The 27438-nt window shown below is 39.2% G+C and overlaps 1 protein-coding gene across 2 annotated transcripts in view; it reads left to right on the top strand.

The window, feature by feature from the left end:
• LOC126418663 (uncharacterized) overlaps positions 1 to 27438 on the top strand; it is a 127752-nt gene that overhangs the window by 37144 nt on the left and 63170 nt on the right. Inside the window, exon 3 of one of the 2 annotated variants that reach the window (XM_050085547.1) lies at positions 2355 to 2420. The exons of the other annotated variant lie outside the window; for it this stretch is intronic. Coding sequence (XP_049941504.1) covers positions 2355 to 2420 — 66 coding nt within the window. The remainder of the gene's footprint in view (positions 1 to 2354; positions 2421 to 27438) is intronic. 2 annotated transcript variants of the gene reach the window in all.

The following is a 27438-nucleotide window of genomic DNA, read 5'->3' as shown; positions in this document are numbered from 1 at the left end:
AAATTTTTAATTTTTTTTATTTTTATTTATTTATTTATTTTCCAACAATCACATTCACAACACAGCTAAGAATAGCATTTAATTACTCCATGTCCTCTTACACAGTGTCTGTGGCTCTTGCGGCAAACACTTGTCAGCGTCATTAGACTGCCACACTTATTGTCTTCTCATTACAAACTTTCAACGTGCACACAAAAATCAGCAGCACAGTAGATACGTTTCCACTCTCTTACTTACTTTTAAAATATCGGGTGTTCAAGATGGTGGAAGGCCGGGTGTCTCTAGAATTTACACCAAAATTCTTGAGTCACTACAGGTGGTTAATATATAAGGCTAATAAGAATGGTCCCATTATACATTCCTGGGGCACTGCTAAAGTTATTTCGAATTTTGCCAATGACTTTTCATCCAAGATAACATTATGCTTCCTCCCTACAAAGAAAGCCCAGTCATAAATTTTATTTGATAACAAATACAGTTGTACTTTTGTTAATAAGTACCGCCATTTTACGAAATCAAACACTTTTCAGAAGTCAAGAAATACTGTATCAACCTGACTGCCTTGATGCATGGATTTCAGAGTGCTATGTGAGAAAAGTGTGAGATGGGTTACATATGGATCAATGTTTCCAGACTTAATGGTGGAAGCTGCTCTGTTTGAGATGCATAATTATGGCTCAGTGCAGAATATCTTCTAGGTTTTACAACAGATGAACATAGGTGTGACTGGAAAGCAGATTTGAGTATCGCTGGAACTACCCTTCATCTCGAAGGATGTATCCTGTGCTTTCTTCCGACATCCTGAATGTTCTTTCATTGGAGAGGCTGCAGTATACTATGGTTAAGATGGGAGCTAATGCAAGCAATCAATTCTGTATAAAATCAAATACAGATTCCATTGGGCCCTGGTGCCTGGTTTTCTTTAGTCATTTCAACAGTTTCTAAATGCCACTGACACTAATATTTGTATTCCTCAGCTTAGCAGCAGTGGAAGAATTAAGCTGGTACAGTTCATCAGTATCTTCCTTAGTAAATAAACATTTGACAACCAAGTCAGTATTTCTGCTTTTGCTTTGCTATCCTCAGCTTTTGGTTTTTCTGTCATCTGTTAGTCCCTGGTCTTGCATACCTTCCTTAGTTAGGAATCTTTTGTTGACACTATTTTGTACATAATAACACACAGTTTTTCTCTATATCTTTGAAAATTGGTGACATTTGAAGGTGAGTTTAGATAATTATTTTTGTTTCAGATCAGTGTTAGTACAATGTTATACCCCTCAAAACTTTGCTTGTTGTAATGGTGTTTACCAATGAAACTTTCCAGTGTAACTTCAAATACGCTTGAACTTCTTTGCTGCTTCTCAACATATTTTTCTGAAACTTTTTTTTTATGTTGCAAAGTTTACAATAGTGTCAAACATGGGGTAACATAAAACATCTATAAGAGTGGCTTTTACTCCCTCAAAATACACAGCATAAAGTTTAAAAGAAATAATTGTCATATTTTCACTCATTTTACAAAACATTGTGGTCTGAAAGTATCAAAGGCCTTTTGGAGCTTGAAAGTATAAAGATTACACTGAAGATACATTAATATTGTGGTAGAGGTGTGAAGAATGGTCATCCATTAATGTTGGCTTCTGAAAATTGAATATCAAGGTGTGCATTTACTGCAGCACTGAAATAAAGAACAAACAAAGTATGTGGGTCTTTTGTATTCTTCAGTGACAAACAACAGCAACTGGCAGAGTGTGTAAGGGTGGCTGGAGATGGGAGATTCCCATTCACTGTCTTTGACATTAGGTTAGTGGTTGTCAAGGCCTATCTCAACTGAAGTGGAAGGACTGAGCCATGATTTAAAGACAATGTTGTAATAAAAATGTAGGGCTTCCTTTCTAATAAACTTAATATATAAGCTATTAAACTATAATTGTTTTCAATTTTTTTATCATAATGGGTGTTTTGACCAATTGGTGTATCGAATTTAGTACATTGTATGGCTTTTGAAACCCTAATCCCAAATAAAACTGAACATTAATTTCTAACTATTGGCCTTTGTTACCCCATATTACTCAGTAAATAAAATCATGTTTTCAGTTTACAGCTGCAGACAGACATGTTTCAGAACATATCCTCATTTGTAAATATAGAGTACCAGACCGATGTTTTAACTCAGTCTGTTGCTCCACTTACATTCCCAAAATGTCACAGCTGTTAATTTATGCAGTTCATAATTACAGATGCAGATTCATTCATTGCAGAAAAGAGTGCATCTATGACCTGTGGAGAATATGCAGTGTCCGCAATCGTTATAGAGGAAGGAGGACAACTCATTATATGTCAATGTATGGAAGGTTTTGTTGGAGACCCACACATTAAGTGCGAACCTGGTGAAGACATCTACGGGAAAAAGGATAAAGGTAAGTGGAAGTACTGATCATTGCAGTACAAATGCTAAACAGTGATACTAAATATATTCTATTTCTTTCAGATGTACAGAATGTAGACTATGAACAACTGAGAGTTATGAAAAACTGAATCTCCAAGAGTTAAGGTTTAATAAACCTGCCAGTTATAGAGATGTCAATAATGAGGAGGATGGTAGTTTTTACTTACTAGTAAGATACTACAGATACAAGTAGAATTTATTGACAGAGTACAACATATTGACAGAGTAGAACATATTGACAGAGAAAATGAAGACTAACTGAAACCCTCAGCTGCCGGCAGGTCTTGTTGATATACCTCGATGTGGACAGCTGAAAATGTGTGCCCCAACTGGGACTCGAACCTGTGAGACTCACATTCCCCACTGTCCACAATTCTACATATGTAATGTACCTTATAGACATTTGCCCAGTCTCTCATTATCTATAAGGTACATTAAATATGTAGAATTGTGGACAGTGAGGAATGTGAGTCTCACGGGAAGCGTGCAAGGGATAAGTCCCTGCAGTCACGCTATTCATCTATGTCCTCGGTGGCTCAGATGGACAGAGCATCTGCCATGTAAGCAGGAGATTCCGGGTTCGAGTCCCGGTCAGGGCACACATTTTCAGCTGTCCACATCGAGGTACATCAACAACACCTGTCGGCAGCTGAGGGTTTCAGTTAGCCTTCATTTATTCTAGGGAAAAGCTGCACGGTCACAACATTAATCTGTTCTTTCAAAAACAGTTACTGTCTTATATATATATATATATATAGTTAAAGGCTACCCAGTCATTGACCTTCATCTGTGCAAATGCGCACAGGTCGCCCAAACTCTTATAGGAATCGCCAAAGCGTGCGCGAGTAATGAGTGACTGGGCAAATGTCTATAAGGTACATTACATATTTACATATGTAGAATTGTGGACAGTGGGGAATGTGAGTCTCACGGGAAGCATCCAAGGGATAAGTCCCTGCAGTCACGCTATTCATCTATGTCCTCGGTGGCTCAGATGGACAGAGCGTCTGCCATGTAAGCAGGAGATTCCAGGTTCGAGTCCCGGTCAGGGCGCACATTTTCAGCTGTCCACATCGAGGTACATCAACAACACCTGTCGGCAGCTGAGGGTTTCAGTTAGCCTTCATTTATACCAGGGAAAAGCTGCATGGTCACAACATTAATCTGTTCTTTCGAGAACAGTTACTGTCTTCATATAATGACAGAGTACAACATATTGACAGAGTACAACATATTAATTTACAGTGAATAAAAATTGCTCACACACAATAGAGATCTGCACATTTTTCAGCTCCCATTTGAAAAATGTAAACACTACATACAGAAAAAGCTGAAGAAGTTGAGATACACCACATGCTGGGCCACTTTGATCTCCACATCTGACTCCTTTACACATTCTGTTAAGCAGAGAAGTCTTGTTTATGAAATTCATCTGTTGCATTGGCTAGTCAGGGGGAGGGAATAATTTACTATACTAAAAGTATTTTTGGCTTACTGAGTTGGTAAAATTTGTGCAAAGAACATGATGGTCATCTTATCAAGCAGTTTTTGTGGTTAACTATGTATGAAATCAGTGTCAACATAAAAATTAAAACAATGGGTCAATTTTCTTTCCTTGCAAATGGAAACAGACATTGCCCAATACATCTATGCATTTATGTACAACCCTGTGAACCACTTCTGAAGTGCTTAAGCATTATGCCATGTATTAGAGTTCCTTTCAGTTCCAATATTGTGTATGGGGTGCTAGAATAATGACTGCTGAAATGCCCTGCACATAATGTAATTAGTCTAATCCTGTCACTGTCAACCCTACTGAAGTTACGTGTTGGAGGTTGAAGTATGTTATCAGATTCCTCAAATAATACTATTCAATGAATCTTTCTAGGTTGGCTTTTGTGGGGTAACTGGTGTCGACCTTAAGGCAGTTGCCAACTCAGGTATGTCAACATTTCCAAACATTCTCCTGTGAGTCAGACAAACCTCTTCCCTTTTGTGCTGCCCTTCTTTGAAAATATTCAATAACCTGTTAGTTCAATTTGGTATGGGTCCCACACACATGAGCAATATTCTAAGATGGGATTCATAAGTATTTTGTAGAGTTATTTTCCTTGTATGCTGCAAATAAACCAAATTTTGCCATTTGCTGTATCTACAACTGTGTCCTGTGTCTGTTTCATACCCATGCAAACTATTGGTCACAGTACACTTTCCTGGGGCACTGCTATTTCTAATTCTACCAATGACTTTTCATCCAAGATAACATTATGCTTCCTCCCTACCAAGAAAGCCTCAGTCCAGTCATAAATTTTATTTGATAACAAATACAGTTGTACTTTTGTTAATAAATACTGGCATTTTACCAAGTGAAATACTTTTCAGAAGTCAAGAAATACTGTATCAACCTGACTACCTTGATGCATGGGTTTCAGAATACTATGTGAGAAAAATGTGAGCTGGGTTATGTATGGGTCAATGTTTTTTGGACTTAATGCCTGTTGACATGGAGGAAAGTGTACTGTATGAGATACACCATTATGACTGAGTTCAGAATATCTTCTAGATTTTACAAAAATTAACATTGGTGTGATTGAAAATTTATTTTGAGGATCACTTCATCTACTCTTCTTCTAGATAGATGTGCCCAGTGCTTTCTCTAAGTAGCTTGCAGTGTTTTTTGTTGGAGAACTCTACAGTATACTATGGTTAAAATGGGAATTAATGCACCTGTAAATTCTGTATAGAATCTGATAGGGATTCCACTGGACCCTGGAGTCTGGTTTACTTTAGCAATTCCAACTGTTTCTGGATGCCACTGACACTAATATTTATGTTCCTCATCTTAGCAGCAGTGTTAGTATGAAATTCAACTGGGCCAGTTCATCAGTATCTTCCTTAGTAAACAAACATTTAAAAACTAAATCACTATTTCTGTTATTTCTTTGCTATCCTCAGTTTTGGTTTTACAGCCATCCATGAGTCTCTGATCTCACAAACCTTCCTATCAACAATCACCTATGTGAGCATAGCAGTGCAGCCAATTTAATATAATCACATACGTTCATAATGTTGTGACAAAAGAATATATTGAATCTTAAAAACGTAATTGTCTGGAAGGTTTGCTAGTTGTCTAAGGTTGATGAGGAGTTCAGACTGCAACTCAATTTATGGAATGAAATACCGTTTTTTGTGTCTCATAGACATACTTTTAACACATCATTTAAAACAGCTTGCACACAAACTTGATAATGATACATTTCTTGTTTGAAACAAGTATGGCCCAAACTGCTGGCTCCAACAACTGGGTTACCAAGAGCAACAACAACTCTGTGCAACCACCACAATCAAAGTTGGCCTTGCATTCGCTCTTCTATAAATGGTCTACAATTACCAATAACTTTTACATTATTGCAATTTTAATGTATCTAGATACACATGAGAAATCAAATGTTTACCAAGTTTTAAATATGACAACATATTCCAAATAAACAAATGGCATAATTGAGATAAATGTTTCTCAAACAAAATTTCACAATATTTCAATTTAAAACAACTGTCTTTGAAATATGTTTACATTTTGAACATTAGGCTATATTGTTTTGAAACGTTTTCAGCAAACATCTTTTTGAATATTCTACATACATTAACACAAAAATTTTATTACATTATGGGGAATAGGTCATACAATTGTTGTTTTAAGAACCTGAACATCACTTTGTATGTAAACTCTATATTTATTAAGAACAATGTACAAAACACACCATCACATGCCAAGTGCTGGAATAAGACTGAAAAAATTGCAATGGCACCATGCGTTTGAGAAAAATAAAATTTTTTGACAGTTTGAAAATAGCATGCGACACTCAATTCTGGTGGGTGAAATCCACCACAGAGCTCCCCCCCCCCCCCCCCCCCTCCCCGTGGCTCCTGCCCACATGCTGAGAACAGAAGGATGTGGTGATGTAGATTGGCATGGTGCTCAGTCTGTGGTGCCATTTATGATGAAGTTGTGATGCCACGTTGATGGGCGGAGCGGGTGGCAGAACTGGTAAACTGGGATTAGGCAGCTGGGGACGCACAAATGTGGCATGCCATGAGTGGCACGCTAATAGCGAGGTGGCTGATGTCACCAATTGAGGTGGCGATGGCTGTTTCCTCTGCATCTGGAAGGATCATAAACACGGAGGAGTGTGACGCGGGCAATCCAATTGTCCAGTGTGGGTGGAGGGACATGCAGGACAAACATGGTGCCATAGAGTAGCTGCAAAGAGAGGTCCTCAATGGGAAAGAATGATGTGTCAATGTGGAAGACAGCAGTGCAGGTGTCATCAGAAGGTGTCAGTTTCTCTGTGGAATCACTGAGGTGGGGGGAAGTTGACGGGAATCCTTCACACACAACCCCCTAGCTGGCTGGAGGACACAAAGCACTAGTGTCACACGCATTGCCACACGCACTATCAGAGCCAGAAGGAGAGCTCAACTCATTAGGAGTACTGGGAGTGAAGGGTTGCATAAAAGTGGGATGGTGGGGGGGATCATCCTCTGAATTTGTATCTTCGTCGAGCCACCAAGCTAGCTGAGGCGCGAGACAGACACTGTTTGTCTTTTCCTATGCACAGAATGTCAAAAGTATGTAGTGAGTGTTATAAAACTTTACGTAGGCCTGAGAAGGTGGGGGGATGGGGGAAGAAGAGGGGGGATGCGTAGCAGGTCACACTATGTTGTCATCCAACAATCACATAGTTCAGACACAGGTCTATGTGCATAAAGACGTGGGGACTCTGTGGGCCCTTGGTGGCAGGAGGCGTACCTGTACAGAAGAGTGTCGGACACATTGTAGTAGCATTGGAAATTCAGACTGTGCAGGAGAGTTAGAACCCTTGACAAATTGAACTGGAAGGATGAGTGGTTCCCCTAAAACAAGTTTACTAGGGAGGCTTTTAAATCCTCTTTGCAGGCTGTACAGACACCAAGTAGGACCCAAGGGAGAGCCTCTGACCAAGCTGTGTTGTGGCACATTAGCATGACTTTTAAAGTGCAGTGCTCTGTGGGTGGTAGGCTGTTGTTCATAATTTGTTTGCACCACATAGGTCACACGGTTCAGAAAAAAAACAGCCTCAAATTGTAGTCTCTGGTTCATTATAACCAACGACGGGCAACTGAACCATGTGATCCAGGAGGTGATAAAGATACATGCAACAGTCAGCTGTTATATCCATGATGGGAATAGCCTCAACCCATCGACTAACATAGTCGATTATAGACAGGATGTATCAAAAATCCTGGTTGAAAAGTGCATGAGGGAACCTGCCTTTAGAAATGTGAAACGAGGCCAATAGGGGGTATGCACAGAGGTCAACCTGTGAGCATTTGCAGGGTACACATGCACAGTACCAGTTTTTGCAGTGTGCCCTAACCCCTGTCAATACAAAACATTCCATTATTAGGCGCATGGTGGCCTGAATACTGGGATGCACAAGGTCATGGTTAGTAGCAAATATCTTACAGTGCAAGATGGGTGGAATCAGGGGGCTGACTGTGCTATAGAAATGTCACAGAGGACCAGTATGGAAGAAGCTGGAATTTGGTGAGGCTGAATTAAGGGCAAGGTAGACTCACTGTGTAATAACTGCTCTTTGTCACCATCTGTCTGTTGCTGGGCCACCAGTTCGTAGAAGTCCCAAGATAACGAGATCATACCAACTCATAACATGTAATCGGCAATGACATTGTCCGAGCTCTTGATGTAATGGACATCAATGGTGAATCAACATACTGGGTCCATGTGTCAGAAGTGTCGAGAACAGAGGTTAGCTGTGGGGTTACACACTGTATCAGCCAGCGGCTTGTGGTCACTGATCTAACCTCAGTGTCCTCATGGAAATGATGAACTGCTTCATAAATGGAATAAAGTTCTGGGTTGAAAGTGGACCATTTATGCTGGGAGGCAGACAACTTATGTGAGAAGAAACAAAGTGGTTGCATAGAACCCTTGACCTGCTGAATGAGCTTGGCACTGACTACTGTATCACTCGCTTCCTGCACGATCAATATTGGAGCATAAGAGACCAGATGCTTGAGACTGACAGCTTTTCAGCAGTTTTTCAAGCATTGAATGCACATAGCATGTTGTCCCACAGTGAAACCTTCTGAAGCCCACAAGTGTTATTTCCTACAAATACATCAGTCAATGGTGGTTACAAGAACACAGCATGTGGGATGTGTTACCGAAAAAAAGTTTATCATGCGTAGGAAATGGTGTAGGTCACAGTAAATCTCAGGCGGAGGAAGGTCATGGATAAAGGTGCCTTGTTCCAGTGTGGGGCAGATCCCCTCTGAAGAGACAGTATAGCCTAGGAATTCACACTAGCAGCTTGCAGCTGTGATTTATCATCATTAATTGTGACCCCATTCTCAGCGAGTAAGTTAAGGACTTTTGACAGATGTTGTTCATGCTCCTTGGAGGTAGCTGACAAAATAAGAACATCATCTAGATATGCATAACAGTAAGGGAGAGAAAATAGAATAGAATCAATAAAACATTGCCAAGTTTGTGTGGCGTTTTTTAGGCCATATGACATGTAGTAGTACTCATAGAGTCCAAAAGGGGTGATTGGGGATGTCATCCTTATGCATTGGAATCTAGTGGTATGCTTTCAGACAGTATCACACTGATAAGGGAACCTCCCCATCACACCCCCCTCAGATTTAGTTATAAGTTGGCACAGTGGATAGGCCTTGAAAAACTGAACACAGATCAATCAAGAAAACAGGAAGAAGTTGTATGGAACTATGAAAAAAATAAGCAAAATATACAAACTGTGTAGTCCATGTGCAAGATATGCAACATCAAGGACAACGTGAGCTCAGGAGCGCCGTGGTTAGCGTGAGTAGCTGCGGAACAAGAGGTCCTTGGTTCAAGTCTTCCCTCGGCTGAACATTTTACTTTCTTTATTTTCGCAAAGTTATGATCTGTCCGTCCGTTCATTGATGTCTCTGTTCACTGTAATAAGTTCAGTGTCTGTGTTCTGTGACTGCACCGCAAAACCGTGCGATTAAGGGGAGTTGGAATGCCGGAAAATGGAAAAAATTCACATTTTCAGTTTTTAACCTTATAACTTAATTTGAAATTTTCTGCTTAAAATGGTGCAAAATTTGTTAAGAAATTCCAATTGGAAGTATTTTTATTTAATTTTTCAAAATTACATGTGCGCCCAGCAAAGTTACCCATCTTGTGATTTGTACACATTTAAATCTTCGCATTTCCGAAAACATTACATATAGAAGGCTGTGGATTTCACTCTTCAGTTGTAGAATCTTTGATCCTTCCATAGGTACCATTGTTTTTACGACTAGCTGTGTTTATTGTTCAGTTTTTGATCTGTGAGTGTTTGTTTTGAGCCTCGAGTTTAGTTTGTCGCTCATTTGGAGTTTGTTATCTGTCTTGTTTTGACTTTCAGTGGTGAGTGCGTAGTTTCTACGATGCCTAGGAGTGCATCATTATTTAAAAAGCGAAAGTTTCGCGGTAATAGATTTACAAATAACGTTTGTTCAAGTGATTCTGCTTCAGCACCTGTTGATGCTGGTGAAAGTTCTGACGTTTGTACAGCTGAGATGTGTGAAGGAGACACGCCCACCAGTGCATCAAAAAAGAAGTTATCAAACTGTGCAAGTGAAATTACAGATGAAGCTTCTAATGAACAATATGTTTTAGTCGACTTTCCTGTTTTTACTGAGTTTATGAAGAAATGTTTGTGTTGTAATCTTTGTGGAGGTTCTTTTGATATGAACATAACAAAATCTATAGGACTTTCCTGCAAAATTGCTATAGTTTGTGCCAGTTGTGAAAATGAGACCTGTTTTTGGAGCTCTAAAACATGCAGTAGCAATTTGTTTGAGAGTAATATCAGGCTAATGTATGCAATGAGAGCAATTGGTAAAGGACATACTGCTGCTCAAACATTTTGTGCCATAATGAATCTTCCACCTCCACCTGCTAAAATTGACAATTACACTGAAGTGATAGGAGATGCTGTTCAGTCTGTAGCAGATTTATCAATGAAAGCTGCTGCCAGTGAAGCAAAATATATAAATGAAGGAAACCCAGATATCCCTGTTGCTTTTGATGGAACCTGGCAGAAAAGGGGTCACACATCCAAAAATGCTGTTGCTACTGTTACTAGTGTGGACAGCGGTAAAGTTTTGGACTATGAAGTGCTCACTAAACATTGTTACCATTGTGCATCTGGTAAGATAGAAGCAGCTCACATATGTAGCAAGAATTATGAAGGTACGAGTGGAGGCATGGAGGCTGCCGCTGCTGTGAAAATGTTTAGCAGATCAGAAAAAGAACGGGGAGTATTTTACACAAAATTCCTTGGAGATGGGGACTCCAAGGCATACAAAAGTGTTACAGAATCCATGCCATATGTCAATAAGACAATAACTAAACTAGAATGTGTCGGTCATGTTCAGAAACGAATGGGCACTCGTCTAAGGAAACTGAAACAGAATCTGAAGGACAAAATTTTGTCAGATGGTAAAACCATTAGAGGTCGCCTGTCAGATAAAATTATAAATGAATTACAACAATACTATGGTATGGCAATAAGAAATAATGCAAATAATTTGCAGGAAATGAGACAAGCTGTATGGGCCACATATTTACATCGATCATCAACTGATGATAATCCTCAACATTTTGCTTGTCCAGATGGTCCTCAGTCATGGTGCAATTATAGAAAATCTCAAGCTACTGGGGATCCTTATCACCATAAAAATTATATTCCATTGGCTGTTATGGAAGTAATTAAACCAATATATAGAGACTTGGGGCATCCTGATCTTCTGCGAAAATGTCTTCATGGTTGTACCCAGAATCAAAACGAGTCGTTCAACAACCTCATTTGGACTCGTGTACCTAAGAATGTATTTGTTGGGATAAAAACATTGAAATGGGGAGTCAGTGATGCTGTTATTTCATTCAATGATGGTCATATGGGTAGGCTAAAGGTCATGGCAAGGCTCGGCATTGCTCCTGGTATCAACACCATCAGAGGTCTTCAGCTTCTGGACAGCGTGCGAGTAAGGAAGGCTCAGTATGCAGCTGAATTTAATACAAAAAAAGCAAGGGCAGCAAGGAGAAGAAAGCTTCTAGGTGAAGAAGAAGAACTAGAAGATGACCCTGATTACTCTGCTGGACACTTTTGATAATAGAATAAAAGGTATTTGTGAATTTTCATAATAAATTACTTTAATCGCATTTTCTGGCATTTGACATTTTTAGTGTTACATGTACCTTTATCTCATAAACCACTCAACCAACAACATTCAAATTTTCAGAAATGCTGCAAAACAGTTCAAAGAGGCCACTGAACTAGAATCATGACAAGAACTGGCTTATTCTCTGAACTAGGGAAGTTTATGTTATACTTTTTCCAATAAAAAATGGCTTAATGGTAAAAAATTCATAAATACTATACCAACAAAAAGAAAACATTGGTTCTAGTTCAGTGGGCTCACAATATATGCTGAAAACCTCTGCCAGAATTTCAAAGTTCTGAAGATAATAGTTCCAAAGAAAAAGGTACACAAAGTTAGCAAATTTAACATTGGCGAGATAGGGCATTCCAACTCCCCTTAATAGACGATAGGACGTGCCTCTCCAATGGGAACCGAAAACACTTGATCCCAAGGTCATAGGTCAACCGATTCCTCCACAGGAAAACACGTCTGATATATTCTATACGACACTGGTGATGGCATGTGCGTCAAATGACAGGAATATGTTGTCGACCCACCTAACTTGTACCTTAGCACATGGGTAAAAAGATTCTTCTACCTTGCTTGATTGTGGATATGATGAACACTGCCAAAAAAGTGATGAAAACATAAGAGTTTGTCACATAAACTGAAAATAAAAAATTAACCTTCTCACTTGAGGAAAGACTTGAACCTAGGACCTCTCGTTCCGTAGTTGCTCTCGCTAACCATGGGACCACGGCGCTCCTTAACTCTCATTCTCCTCGATGTTGCCTATCTTCGCATGGGCTACTCAGTTTGTATATTTTACTTATTTTTTTCATAGTTCCACACTACTTCTTCCTGTTTTCTTGAATGATCTGTGTTCAGTTTTTCAAGGCATATCCACTGTGCCAACTTATAACTAAATCTGAGGGGGGTGCGATGGGGAGGTTTCCTTGTCAGCAATTCTTAGCTCCGGTTATTCTTAGATGAGGAATCATAGAACATCATTGTCATTTGTACAGTATGTCTTTCTCTTTGTACAAGTACAAGCTGCTCCCATTTGGTACTGCCTCTGCTCCAAAAATTTGCCAAAGGTTTTTGGAACATCTGATACAGCATATTCTGGCTTGCATGAACTGCTTCGATGATATTGTTACAGGACTCTTCAGCGAGGAGAATTCACAAAATCTCTTTTAACTATGATCCCGCAGGATGCAGGCCTATGTTTCCATTTACAGAAGTGTAGAATTTTTTTAGCTAGAAGTGCACTATTTGACGCACTGGCTCATCAAAAAGAGAATCAGGCCAACCAATCAGAACGTCACCGCGACAGACTTCTTACCACACTTGAAAAATTTACCTGAAATGCAGGCTTTCTGGGCCAAAATCAACTATCCCACGTTGCCCACATTAAACAATCCCTCAATCAGTTAAGTTCAAAAGGTGTGCCTCACAACTTGATCTCCGCCTGCAGCCAGGCCTTTACCCAACTGAAAACCTGCCTGTTGCCTCATGACATTTTCTTCTGGTGGCCTGTTGGTTGTGGCAGCTAACGCATCTGCCTATGGCATTGTTGCGGTCTTGGTGCACAGGAATGGGGATAGCTCTGAACGTCCTATAGCACATGTATGAAAGTCACTGAATCCTGCACAGTGAAATTGTTCGCAGATCGAAAAGGAGGCGTTGGTTGTTTGCTGTTAAAAAAATTCATGTCTACCTTTTTATGAATCACAAGCTGTCCGTTTTTTATTTGAGCTGCACTCCAGCCTCCCAGAATGAACACTCCAATACTTCCAGCACTGGGCTTTGCTCCTGAGTGCAAAGAATTACACCATCCAGTAAAGCCCACGACACAGCATTCCAGTGCCGATACATTGTCATATCCATCCGCTGGCCCAACCCTGACTTCAACCAATAGCAGGTTGCCTGCTTCTACATCAATACTGAGCAGCAACATACATTGGATAGTTTCCCAATTATGGCTGCTCGTGTCACTGTTCTCATGCGCTGGGACCAAATTTTGCTACCAGTCCTCTGCTATGTGTTCAGTTTTTCAAGGCATATCCACTGTGCCAACTTATAACTAAATCTGAGGGGGGTGCGATGGGGAGGTTTCCTTGTCAGCAATTCTTAGCTCCAGTTATTCTTAGATGAGGAATCATAGAACATCATTGTCATTTGTACAGTATGTCTTTCTCTTTGTACAAGTACAAGCTGCTCCCATTTGGTACTGCCTCTGCTCCAAAAATTTGCCAAAGGTTTTTGGAACATCTGATACAGCATATTCTGGCTTGCATGAACTGCTTCGATGATATTGTTACAGGACTCTTCAGCGAGGAGAATTCACAAAATCTCTTTTAACTATGATCCCGCAGGATGCAGGCCTATGTTTCCATTTACAGAAGTGTAGAATTTTTTTAGCTAGAAGTGCACTATTTGACGCACTGGCTCATCAAAAAGAGAATCAGGCCAACCAATCAGAACGTCACCGCGACAGACTTCTTACCACACTTGAAAAATTTACCTGAAATGCAGGCTTTCTGGGCCAAAATCAACTATCCCACGTTGCCCACATTAAACAATCCCTCAATCAGTTAAGTTCAAAAGGTGTGCCTCACAACTTGATCTCCGCCTGCAGCCAGGCCTTTACCCAACTGAAAACCTGCCTGTTGCCTCATGACATTTTCTTCTGGTGGCCTGTTGGTTGTGGCAGCTAACGCATCTGCCTATGGCATTGTTGCGGTCTTGGTGCACAGGAATGGGGATAGCTCTGAACGTCCTATAGCACATGTATGAAAGTCACTGAATCCTGCACAGTGAAATTGTTCGCAGATCGAAAAGGAGGCGTTGGTTGTTTGCTGTTAAAAAAATTCATGTCTACCTTTTTATGAATCACAAGCTGTCCGTTTTTTATTTGAGCTGCACTCCAGCCTCCCAGAATGAACACTCCAATACTTCCAGCACTGGGCTTTGCTCCTGAGTGCAAAGAATTACACCATCCAGTAAAGCCCACGACACAGCATTCCAGTGCCGATACATTGTCATATCCATCCGCTGGCCCAACCCTGACTTCAACCAATAGCAGGTTGCCTGCTTCTACATCAATACTGAGCAGCAACATACATTGGATAGTTTCCCAATTATGGCTGCTCGTGTCACTGTTCTCATGCGCTGGGACCAAATTTTGCTACCAGTCCTCTGCTATGTGACCCTTCGCTGGCTAACTTACCTCACCTTGCTGCTTGGCAAACAAGTTCAGCTCCTTAAAACATTTCCTCTCAGACTCTCAGTTGTCAGTGATGTCATTCTTTTGGACACTGAGATGGACACACATTGATTGGACGTAAGAGGGCTGGGTTTCATGGCAGCACTGCAGTCGCAGCATGAGGGTGCCACTCGTCTTACCACATGAATACAATTGCCCATAGCATCCTTCGCATCCGATATAAATGCAAACGTCCGGTGAACAGTCAGTCAGTTTTGTACTCACATCTGATACAGTTGGTTACTATCATTTCTGTACTACAGATTATTGGATTATGATCTCGCTTGGCACTTGGTCTTTCTCGTGATTCAGGTTGTGTCTCTTTTTTTTCTTGAGCTCTTGACATTGTTGTGGTGAAAGTTTTCACTTTGCACTTCGTTGTTTACATAGGTTGCTTTGATCTTGTCCTTGCCTGTGTTCTGTCCGCATGCAGTCAGCCATGTTTAGCTCGGCTGACACTTGGTGTCGTGTTCTCACCCGCCATGTGGCCCTTCTTCCTTCAGACTTCAGATGTTTTTTTCCCCTAGGCTCTGAAGTGTATGCTGATATCTGGATAGTCGCAGATATAGCACTCTGTAACCTTCTTTGCTCTCCAGTATACGATGCTTTTGTCCCGATTCTAATTCTGTCCTGGAAACCTTTGACAACTTCAGTTATTTCTTTGTACGTTATTCTGATGCATCCCTCTGTTTTCTATATTCTTGTTTCTTACGGATCATAGAACCAGTACACTTCAATATCTGATGTCTCAACGTCTCTAGTCCATACTAACAAGGAAACCTCCCCATCACACCCCCCCTCAGATTTAGTTATAAGTTGGCACAGTGGATATGCCTTGAAAAACTGAACACAGATCAATCGAGAAAACAGGAAGAAGTTGTGTGGAACTATGAAAAAAATAAGTAGAATATACAAACTGAGTAGTCCATGCAAAGATAGGCAACATCAAGGAGAATGAGAGTTTAGGAGTGCCGTGGTCCCGTGGTTAGCAAGAGCAACTACGGAATGAGAGGTCCTAGGTTCAAGTCTTTCCTCAAGTGAGAAGGTTAATTTTTTATTTTCAGTTTATGTGACAAACTCTTATGTTTTCATCACTTTTTTGGCAGTGTTCATCATATCCACAAGAAAACCTAAATCAGGCAAGGTAGAAGAATCTTTTTACTCATTCGCTAAGTGTTTCGACAACATATTCCTGTCATTTGACGCACATGCCGTCACCAGTGTCATATAGAATATATCAGACGTGTTTTCCTGTGGAGGAATCGGTTGACCTATGACCTTGTGATCAAATGTTTTCGATTCCCATTGGAGAGGCACGTCCTTTAGTCTATTAATCACATGGTTTTGCGGTGCGATCACAAAACACAGACACTAAACTTATTACAGTGAACAGAGACGTCAATGAACGAACGGACAGATCATAACTTTGGGAAAATAAAGAAAGTAAAATGTTCAGCCGAGGGAAGACTTGAACCAAGGACCTCTTGTTCCGCAGCTACTCACGCTAACCATGGGACCACGGCGCTCCTGAGCTCACGTTGTCCTTGATGTTGCCTACCTTGCACATGGACTACTCAGTTTGTATATTTTGCTTATTTTTATCATAGTTCCATACAACTTCTTCCTGTTTTCTCGATTGATCTGTGTTCAATTTTTCAAGGCCTATCCACTGTGCCAACTTGTAACTAAATCTGAGGGGGGTGCGATGGGTCGGTTCCCTTGTGAGAACCCATGCACTGTGGAGCTGTGGAGCTGTGGAGCTGACGCTAGCATCAGATAGTTATCTAAGATTATACAGGCTTTCAGTTGTCGGTAGTTACCACACAAAAGAAACAAACCATACTTCTTAGGAACTAAGTGGATAAATGAGCACCAGTTACTGTTGGGCAGAGTCTAGCAGTTGTTGTACTGTGGTCTTTAAGTTCTGCAGTTTTGTGGCATTAAGGCATTGAGCCTTATGGCATTATGGTGGCCTTCCAGCTTTGTTCTGTTGGTGACAAGTACTGTTAGTAATCACACTATCACTCATGGGATTCCCTGATTAACAACAGTGGGGACAGACTTAGGAACATTCATGACACTAGTGGCTGGAATGTCACTGATCTGTGGGAGTAGGTGTCACTGTGAAGGTGTCTGCACCACAGCAGTACTGATGTTGTTGAGTCCCGACAGTGCAGCTGTGTCCTCTGCTACCTCAAGTGCACGTGTCAGTGACCACCTGTTGTAGGTGCATGTTCTCAGTGCAAAGGTCAGTGGCTTCACAGCACTGAGTTATTAGGTGGGCCAGGGCATTGATGAGCTCTGCAGTGAGGTGGGCACATTCAGTCATAGCAGAAGATAGGGCAATACAGTGTGTGTCGAGAGACAGTGGGATGGTAGCAAAGACCCCTGATTGCTGGTACACTGCTGCAGGGGGAGTTCTGCTTTGAGGTTGTATAGGAAATCCATGCCAAAAATGGGGCAGTTGAGATCCATGATGCAGAATTCCAGGTACAGTGTACGGTAGATGGAAGGTGTGAGTGAGGTTTGGCTGAGCCATGAACATGAATTGCAGAGTTGTTGGCTGCCCGGAGGAGCATAGAAGATGGCAAGAGTGCAGGGAGAACGCTAGACTTGGGAATGACACTAGCATCAGCATCTGTGTCTATGAGGAAGTAGAGCATGCTGATCCCATCATAGATGTATAGTCTGCTGAAGTGATGGGTAGTGGGACTGGTTGGCCAAGGCTATGACCAGCACCCTGAAGTGTCGGTGGCCTCGCACTTTGCATTTGTGTACTTGCACGGTGTGTGACAAGAATGAACGGTGCCCCAAATGTAACATGGTACCAACACAATGGGTATGCTGTGGGCAGTGCCTGGCCCATTGAGCTGGCAGCGTGAGGTAAAGCGGTCTGCTGCAGTGTGAGGGTGGGTGGAGCAGATGTGCGAGAAGTAGCAGCAGGTATAGTGGTCTGGCCGGCAGGTGGCAGCATCAGCTGCTGTTGCGTGTGGCACACGTGACCTCTGCTGGCCAGCTAATGAAATGCAGGAGTCAGAGACGGCACAGTCCTACCAACTTCTGGTGTACCTGAAAAATCAGCAGATTTGAGCTGGCAGTGTTTAATGACGCCATATGCCTGGTCTGACAGGTGCAGCTTTTCTTCCAGTGTGGCGTGTTTGTGAGCCAACAGATGTAGCTGGAGATCCAACAGCAATCTTACAAGGGACAACGATCAGAGTACGAGGTCAGGGAGTTAATCCATGCCAACCACAGCTCATAAGTGGAAGCTGGGTGGATGGCTTCTGTATGGGGACAAATTAACCATTTCATGATGTGGGTTCTTGGAATTGCACATTTGTGCTGGCTTGGTGGAATGAGCAACAGATAGCTGACCAGGTTCAGCTCATTGTTTAGATGGCTCATCAAACATATGAAGTGAACTTCATCTCCCAACACGCCATGGATGTCCAGGATATACAAGCGGCTGCTGTAGCTTCATTGGAAGATGGCAGTGGTGGTGGGGGCCATGGGGGAGAGGGGGGGAGGGGGGCCACAGGTACGCAGAACCTGGTATGTGGTCTGTCTGTAGGGCACTATCACCACATACTCTTACCCTCCCACACATCATTATTAAAATTCTCTGTCCTTGCACAAATTTTGAAAGCTTCAAGAGGCGTAAGATATACAAAAGAATAACATTTTACTTATCTTAATTATCTCGTTGTTGTTGTTGTTGGCTCAAAGTCTTGTCTATGAGTACATTCTTGCTGCTGAAATTTCGAATTTGTAGGTTCTTGAAGACTAAATAACTGGTGAAGATTTGACTGTATTATTCTTGAATTTTATTCTTTGCCACATCTTTCAACATCACACCATTTTTACATTTTCCACATTAAAAAAACAATAAATACACTGTTGGTGACAAACTTAAAAAATGTCTACTTCCACCAGAGCCATGCCCACCACTACTTACATTCTGTGGTGTTCACAATTTCCAAAGATTTTACAAAGCCTAATAATTTACAAACTTTCTTTACCAAAGAAGAATCTTCACTAAAATATATCATTATTTTGTAAATCAATCTAGAAATAATTTTAATAATTAGCATTAGGTTGTGTGACTAATAATATGAATTTTAAGTATACAAGAAAGTTTGCAATTTCAAATATTTTTAAAAGAAGAGTAATTTTAACTGTTAGTACACGTCGGTTGCAACACATTAATTTCTTTTTTATACATTTTAGCCTGAAATATAATACATCACATACAAAATCATATGAATTCTTTTAATGAAACAGCTGAGATAATGTTCACCTATACAAGAATTGATAATATACATGGTATTGAAAAAAAAAAGACAAACAAACAAACAAACTGTAATGTTAGAGGAGGATGACTCATTATAATATCCCCTGGACAAAATTTGGAAACAGAATGATTACAATATTTTGTGACAGACTGTAAGGTTTGCCAAATGGTGAACAAAATGATGCCCAGGATATCAGATAGAAGTATAAAAGTGACTGGTGTCTGATACATATATTACAGAGAACATAAAATATCTACTATACAAATCATAATCTATACATACACTGGGATATAGTATTCAGATTTTCAGATCTGTGGAACATACTGACACAAGACAAATAATGCATTACACCACAAACTATAGACATAATTACAGAGACAATGTAAATTACTAGAATTTATAAATTTTAAGTTAAGATCTATACAATCAAACCTTCAAAATCTTCAAAAGTAAGAGAAAAAATTTCAGAGCCTAAGTGTACAATGAGTGAGCTGAGTCAAAAAACTCACAACGACAGGTACAGACCATCACAGACACTCACCTGAAGATGGCTGGATGATTGCTAGCCGAAATGTTGTGGCAAGAAGTCACGATGATCTGGCTGCCATCCCGGAACCTCATTGAATATTCAGTATGCTGGGGAAACTTCAAGAATTACATCAGAAGAATATACTCAATCATCAGTAGGAGGAATCAATCAGCTATATAAACTGTAGTATTCAAGGATATATTGACTCATGAAAGAACAAAATAATGGAAAAATATTAGGGCCTGAGTTTACAGTGTGGGGGCCGACCTAAGAATCCAAACCATATTGGGTACAAACCAGCAAAAAAAGTTTTGACACAACAAAATGAATAAAACTCATAATCATATCAGTAAGTTCAACATACACACACACACACACACACACACACACACACACACACACACATACACACACACACACACGCACATTGTGATGACCAGGTGAAAGCATGAGTCTGTCCACAACTCTACATACTGATTTAAAGTTGCATAATGATTGGAGAGTCAATCCCCCAATTTAAAAAATGCATTTATGCTGTCATTAGCAGTCTTGGCTAACAATTCACACATATTAGTCACAACACATATCCAGTCGACTGATGCTTGAGGACATTACCCAGCATACACAATCTCTTGCAAGATGACTGGTCCAGCAGGGTACAGCCATACAGCTTCCTCCTTAGAGTTATCATCACACTCTCCAATGGATAGGTAACTTCCTGTCTAACATTCACATCAAATCCTGAAACACTATTTTGTGTACTAAATATGTTGTTCAATAACTCCTTCACGTCACACGAGATATACTCTCCTTGGATATTTTACAGTCAATTATATGGGATTCATGTCAGGTGAAATTAACAACTGATCACATAAGAAACATTAATAAACTAAGTTAAATGCAATGAAAAGAATGGACTAATAAGGTAATGCACACAGATATGCTCAGATACTATTCCTAATCTTTGCAGTGCAAGTTATGAATATTGCCCCATTTAAAAACTGTAAAAATCTCTACTCATTTAGTCTCATGACATCTATATATTGAATTCTAAGGCACAAATCTATTGCAGAACAAAATTATAAGTGTATTGTAGGATTTAATAGATAAGACAAAACTTCAAAAATCATATCATCTTACATACAAATTCCAGACAAACAAAACACAGTTATATAGTCTTATGAATCTACAGACTGATTTAAACTCAGTGAATGGATAAAACAGAACTTTAGAAACTATATCATTTTACATACTAAATTCATGACAATGGAGAAAAGAACAAACAAACAAACAAAGACCAGATACACTTGCACCAGGCAAACGGTCTGCCAGACGGGAGGCTCTAGTCACACGACATTTTTTTTATTTTTTTTTTTTTTTTTAAATACCATGTCTGTCAACACTTTAGATTTCTCTTTGGCTTTCACCAACAGAAGATCTCCTTCTTCAAACTTAGAAAATCTACCTTCACCATAATGTCTCTGCTTTCTCCTACCTCCCTCTTTTTTCATCTTCTCCCTCAATCAATAGATAAGACAAAACTTTAAAACTACATGATCTTATATACTAAAGTCATGGCAAACAAAAAACAATCACATAGTATTATAAATCTACAGACATAGTGAAAATTTCTTCTAGTCAAGGTGCCATTAAGCATCTGTGTTGATATATCTTGTCCTCTATACTAAATGTTAACAGTACTTGAAATTTCACATACTTGCTTTGCTTACCAGTGGCTCTTCTTCTCTTTACATGTGCAATAAACATTTCAAGATAATTCTTACTATATTTAATCTTGTCTCTAAATTGTTTAGATGTACCACAAATTGGAGTACCTGTATCAGTCAAACAATTCCCTTCCCACTGATCAGTCTTAATCTTAATGTAAGGACATCCAAAATCTGAATCATCATCTCTGTATTGGTCACTTCATGTACAAGATCACTTTTAAGTTCATCAAATGTTACATCTACACTGTTTTTGGAGGGTTTTATCAACTTTACTGATATCACAGCATTACTTTGCTAATCATAATTATAGTTGGGGGAGCAGGAAACAGCCTGGCTATGAATCCAAGATATAGTATTAGGAGTGACCTGGATAAAATAGGAGCAGAAACTGGGCACACGAATGTCGGGTTTGTGGAGGCCTTTCAGCACTATGATCAGCCCTGGGTTAAACACTGCTGTAAGGCGTGTTAACACTGAGCTGAACGGGATGCTCACATGACTGTTGTTCGAGTTGATGCTATTGGTAGGTTGGGTTACGCTACACATGGCCTGCATCTTAATAGGAAGGGGAAAGATAAGTTAGCTTCACTTTTAGCAGATACTATAAGGGGGGCCACAGTCTCGCAAGGGGTGACCCGTGTGGTTATTGGGACCAGGCAGACAGATTTTTAGGTTAAAGTCAAATTCCAGACAGACAACAACCAAGGAAAATAGAAGAAAAGAAACTTCATGCACAGCAAATAGGGATAAAGCTAAGGGTGGTATCAACTTACTTCACCAAAATATCAGGGGAATAAAAAATAAAGTAGATGAGCTGATAATGTGTTTAGATGATCTCAAAATTAAGAATGAGATTGATATACTTTGTCTGTCTGAGCACCATGTAACTGTGGGGATGGAAAATGTCAGTATAAATAGGTATAATTTAGCATCTTACATTTGTAGATCTAGTATGGATAAAGGAGGAGTTGCCATTTTCATAAAACAGGGGTATAAATACAGAACTGTTGAAGCAAGCAAATTTTGTGTTAATCAGCACTTTGAGGTTTGTGCATGTGTACTTCAGCTAGATAATGTTGTGTTGATATTAGCAACAGTGTACAGGTCTCCACTGGGAGATTGGGAGCTATTCATAAAAAAGTTTGACTCCCTATTATGCTGTCTGTCAGACAAAAAGAAGACGTTATTAATCTGTGGTGAGTTCAATGTTAACTTCCTAAGCAATTCTGATAGGAAAAGTGAACTAGAAGTGTTGTTAACAATGTATAACATAGAATCAGTGATCAATTTCCCTCCATGTAGAGGTCAGGACAGTAGTACTCTAATAGATAATGTATTTTTACAGCAAGAGGATGTAGAACAAACACATGCTTTCCCTGTGGTAAATGGATTATCTGACCATGATGCACAACTGATTAACTTACAAAACCTAATGGGGTGTACACTTCAGAAACCATTAAGTAAAAGTGTGAGGGTGCTCAACCCGGTATCTATAGACCACTTTAGAGAAAGTTTAGGAAATGTAAACTGGGGAGATGTATATAATGAGCCAAATGCTAATGAGAAATGCAGCATGTTTATATCCCTTTTTGATCATTGTTTTCCGAAGAAAATTACTAAATGTAACACCAAAAACTTTTCAAAGAAACCTTGGATTACTACAGGTATTAAAGTGTCTTCAGAAAGAAAAAGGAAACTGTATGAGACAGCAAGAACTAGTAAAGATCCAGATGTAGTTTTACACTATAAATAAGGAAAATTATTAAGTCTTTGAAAAATAAATGTTCTGCTGGAGTAGATGACATCTCTAACAAGTTATTAAAACAATGTGGAGCAATTACAGCTGATGTTTTGAGTCACATATGTAATGCATCACTTACTCAGGGTATTTTCCATACAGGTTAAAATATGCCATTGTCAGGCCTATCTACAAAAAGGGGGAAACCACAGATGTCAATAATTACTGGCCAGTATCCTTGCTTACAGCATTTTCAAAAATCTTTGATAAAGTAATGTACTCAAGGGTGGTTAGCCATCTCAGCAGTAATGGGATACTTAGTAAATAACAGTTCGGATTTCAGAAATGCTGTTCTATTGAGACAGCAATATACAATTTCACTGTCCACATAATAGAGTCTTTAAATAGTAAAAGGTCACTAGTAGGAATATTCTGTGACTTATCCAAAGCATTCAATTGTGTGAACCATGACATTATGTTAGAGAAATTACAATTCTATGGTATTAATGGAACAGCATATGAGTGGTTTAAGTCATATCTACAGAACAGGAAGCAAAAAGTCTCATTTAGAGACAGGACATCTGGTCTGTAATTCAAAAAGTGTCTTGACGATCTGTCCATTGGCAAAAGATGCACATTAGTCTCCAATTAGGAACTCTAGTAGGGGACTGCCAGGGGAGAGACAATTATGAGAACAAAACTGAGTAACCAATGAAAGGGTCACATTATATGATTCTGGGCAAGGAGTGTCAGAAGTATGAAAGTAATAAGGAAGGTAGAATATACGAAAAGGGAAATGGAAATGCTCAATCTATATATAGTGGGTGTCACTGAAGTAAAATGGAAAGAAGGAAAGGATTTCTGGCCAGATGAATACAGGGTAATACAAACAGCAACAGTAAATGGTATAACTGAGTAGGATTCTTTATGAATAGGAAGGTAGGGCAGAGGGTGAATTACTGTGAACATTACAGTGATAGATTTGTTCTTATGAGTATTGACTGCAACCCATTAAAAGCAGTTATTATTTCTTTATCCTTTCTTTATTAGCTACCAACCACACACAGTAGAAAACACTTTACAAGTGATAACAAGTTACAGTTGCAATCAAAGTATTAAAATTAATGTTCATATTATATGTACAAATTGAGTATCTTTTATACAGCTATAATCTTAAATATTAATCCCAACAATGTCTGTGTCATAGAACTCATTTGTATTGTTACTTTTCTTTGTCTTGATTTTCAGCCGCTAATAACTTGGGTTTGAATTTTTAAATGGCAAGGAAATAGGAAACTTGTTAAAACTTTTGAGGGCATACACTTCATGGGAGTGTGCTGTTATTGTACCCTTTGACTTGGGACATCAGTGTTTGCCTTATTTCTGATGTTATGTGTGTGAATTGTTTCACTGATAACACATTCTTTAATGTTGTTCTTGACAAAGAGTGCAGACTCATAATAAATATACAGATTCACAACTGATAGTATCCTAAGCCTGATAAAAATAGGGTGACAGTGCCCTGTAGGACTAGCTTTGCATGTTTAATGGACTTTTATCCTTTTTTTAAATACATGTTACTGGTATGTGTAGGCCATAGTGTATACATGACTGAAAGAGCACAATATCTGTCATACAGAGATAATTATTGCTGATCATATCTCTCAGTTGGGTAGGACTTTCATGAGATCTTTTTATAGACCTGGTTGCTAATCTCTTCCCAACTGAGTTTGGCATCATTATGTGTTCCTAAGTGTTTGACAATTTTATTATCTATATTATATCTAAAAACACAGATGTTGTGACTTACCGAATGAAAGTGTTGGCAGGTCGATAGACACACAAACAAACACAAACATACACACGAAATTCCAGCTTTCGCAACAAACTGTTGCCTCTTTCCTGATGAGGCAACAGTTTGTTGCGAAAGCTTGAATTTTGTGTGTATGTTTGTGTTTGTTTGTGTGTCTATCGACCAGCCAGCACTTCCGTTCGGTAAGTCACAACATATGTGTTTTTAGATATATTTTTCCCACGTGGAATGTTTCCCTCTATTATATTATTATCTATATTCTTATACAGTCCCAACATAAAATTTTGACTTTTGTCTGGATTACTGACAAGTTCATTGGCTGCAAACCAATTTAACAGTGGTAATAGTAGTAGCAGTTTATTCATCCAATGACAATTTACATTGCATGGATTTCATCAGAAAATGCATAGTATATAAAAATAAATATACACACACACACACACACACACACACACACACGCACACAAGGATGTCCAGTATCCTAAAAAGACAAGAGTGCACGGTAACTTACACAAACTTACATTAAAACAGTATATACAACTTTGATTAGTTGTATAAAAGATATTTTCATGAATTATTGTTAAGATTATACTAAAATCACATAATAGTTGTAACACTTCTGTTCAAAATGCTCTTTCACATCATAGCAAACATTTGGCTGAAAATACTATTGACATTGACTATTGTATATAGTGTCATCATAGTACACAAATATAATTACTTGCTACTAGGTTATTAACAGTACTCATTTACACTGTAATAGTAATTGGTCACTAATAACTTTAACACTGCTTCCTTAAATGTGGACAATTTCATCATTTCTTTTATGTGCTGGAAGTTTGTTACACAATTTTGTACCTTGAATGTTTGTTTGTTTCTGTATAATAGTCTTGTTTACTCTTTGTACATGAATATCACTGCACATTCTTTATTATATCAATGCAGATCTGAGTTCATTTTGAAGCTTTCAGTTTAACTTTTTATTTAGTTGCGCTCTTTTGTATGTAGAGGCGTGGTAAGAGTAGAATATTTCGCTATTGAAATAGCAGCTTGGAAGGTGTTAGCCTCAAACTGTTTGTAATTACTCTAACAGCTCGATTTTGAAGAGTGAAGATGGTTTTCAGATTTGTCATATAATGACCGCAGAAAGTGAGGCCATAGGTAATAGCAGTGTGAATGTAAGCAAAGTAGACAGTTCTACTATACCGTTAATTAGACACATTGCTAATTACACATAGTGCAAAGGAAGCAGAACTTAACTTGCTAGCAAGATAATCAATGTGGGTTTTCCAATATAAATCTGCATCTATGTGGACACCTAAAACTTTTGTGACGGCTGCTCTCTTAACTTCTTTGTTTTGTATTCTGCGGTCCAGGTCATTTTGTGACTTTGTTTCTCTGTAACAGATGTAATTAGTTTTTGAAATGTTTGAAGTTAACTTGTTCATTTCAAATCAATGTTGTAAATATTCCAAAACTCTAATTGCAGGTGTTGGCAACACCTTGGTTTACATTAGTTACAACAACGTTTGTATCACCAGCAGACAGGGTCATATGCGTACCACTGACTGGAATTTTGATATCATTTACATAAATTAAAAATAAGAGAGGTCCTATAACACTTTCCTGTGGTGGCCCAATTGGTACAGTTCAGAAACCAAAACTGTAAGCAACACTTGGTTTTTAATGTTGGCTGAGGTAATTTCAACTACCTGTCTTCTATTATGGAGATAAGACCGAAACCATTTTTTCACAACTCCTTATATACCAACAGCTTCCAACTTGTCTAGCAAGAGATCGTGTTGTAAAGTATCAAAAGCCTTTGATAAATCCAAATATATTCCTATTGTATTGTTGTCTCTGTCTACTCCCTTTATGATATTTTCAATGAACTTGGAAATAGCTGATACCACACTCAATCCTTTGCAAAAACCATGCTGGTTTACAGACAAGAGATTGAATCTTTCAAGGGAATGTGTAATTTCGTGTTTCATGACTGTCTCTATTACTTTTGAAAATACAGATAACAAAGCTATCGGTCTATAATACCCCACGTCATATACAAGGACTGTTCAATAAAGAATGATCATAATATTTTTATGGTCACAATTTCTCATGCTAAAATTTAATCTTATGATATTCTGTTAGCTTAATGTGCAACAAACACGCCATGGAAGTTTCATTTTTGAGACTCCTGGTTCCCGCCTGTGAGAGGCAGGCAAGGTCAGACATATTCAGTATCATCTACCGCTGCAATGAAGGTGACACACGAGGAACAATATGTGGCTTTGAAATTCTGCTTTCATCTCAACAAATCTTCAGCTGAGGCCTATATAAAGTTACAGGAGGCATATGGAGGGTCTGGTCTTCCCTACA

Source organism: Schistocerca serialis, chromosome 9 (genome assembly GCF_023864345.2).
Source record: "Schistocerca serialis cubense isolate TAMUIC-IGC-003099 chromosome 9, iqSchSeri2.2, whole genome shotgun sequence".
Classification (NCBI taxonomy): domain Eukaryota; kingdom Metazoa; phylum Arthropoda; class Insecta; order Orthoptera; family Acrididae; genus Schistocerca; species Schistocerca serialis.
This window is presented reverse-complemented; position numbering and strand designations above follow the sequence as displayed.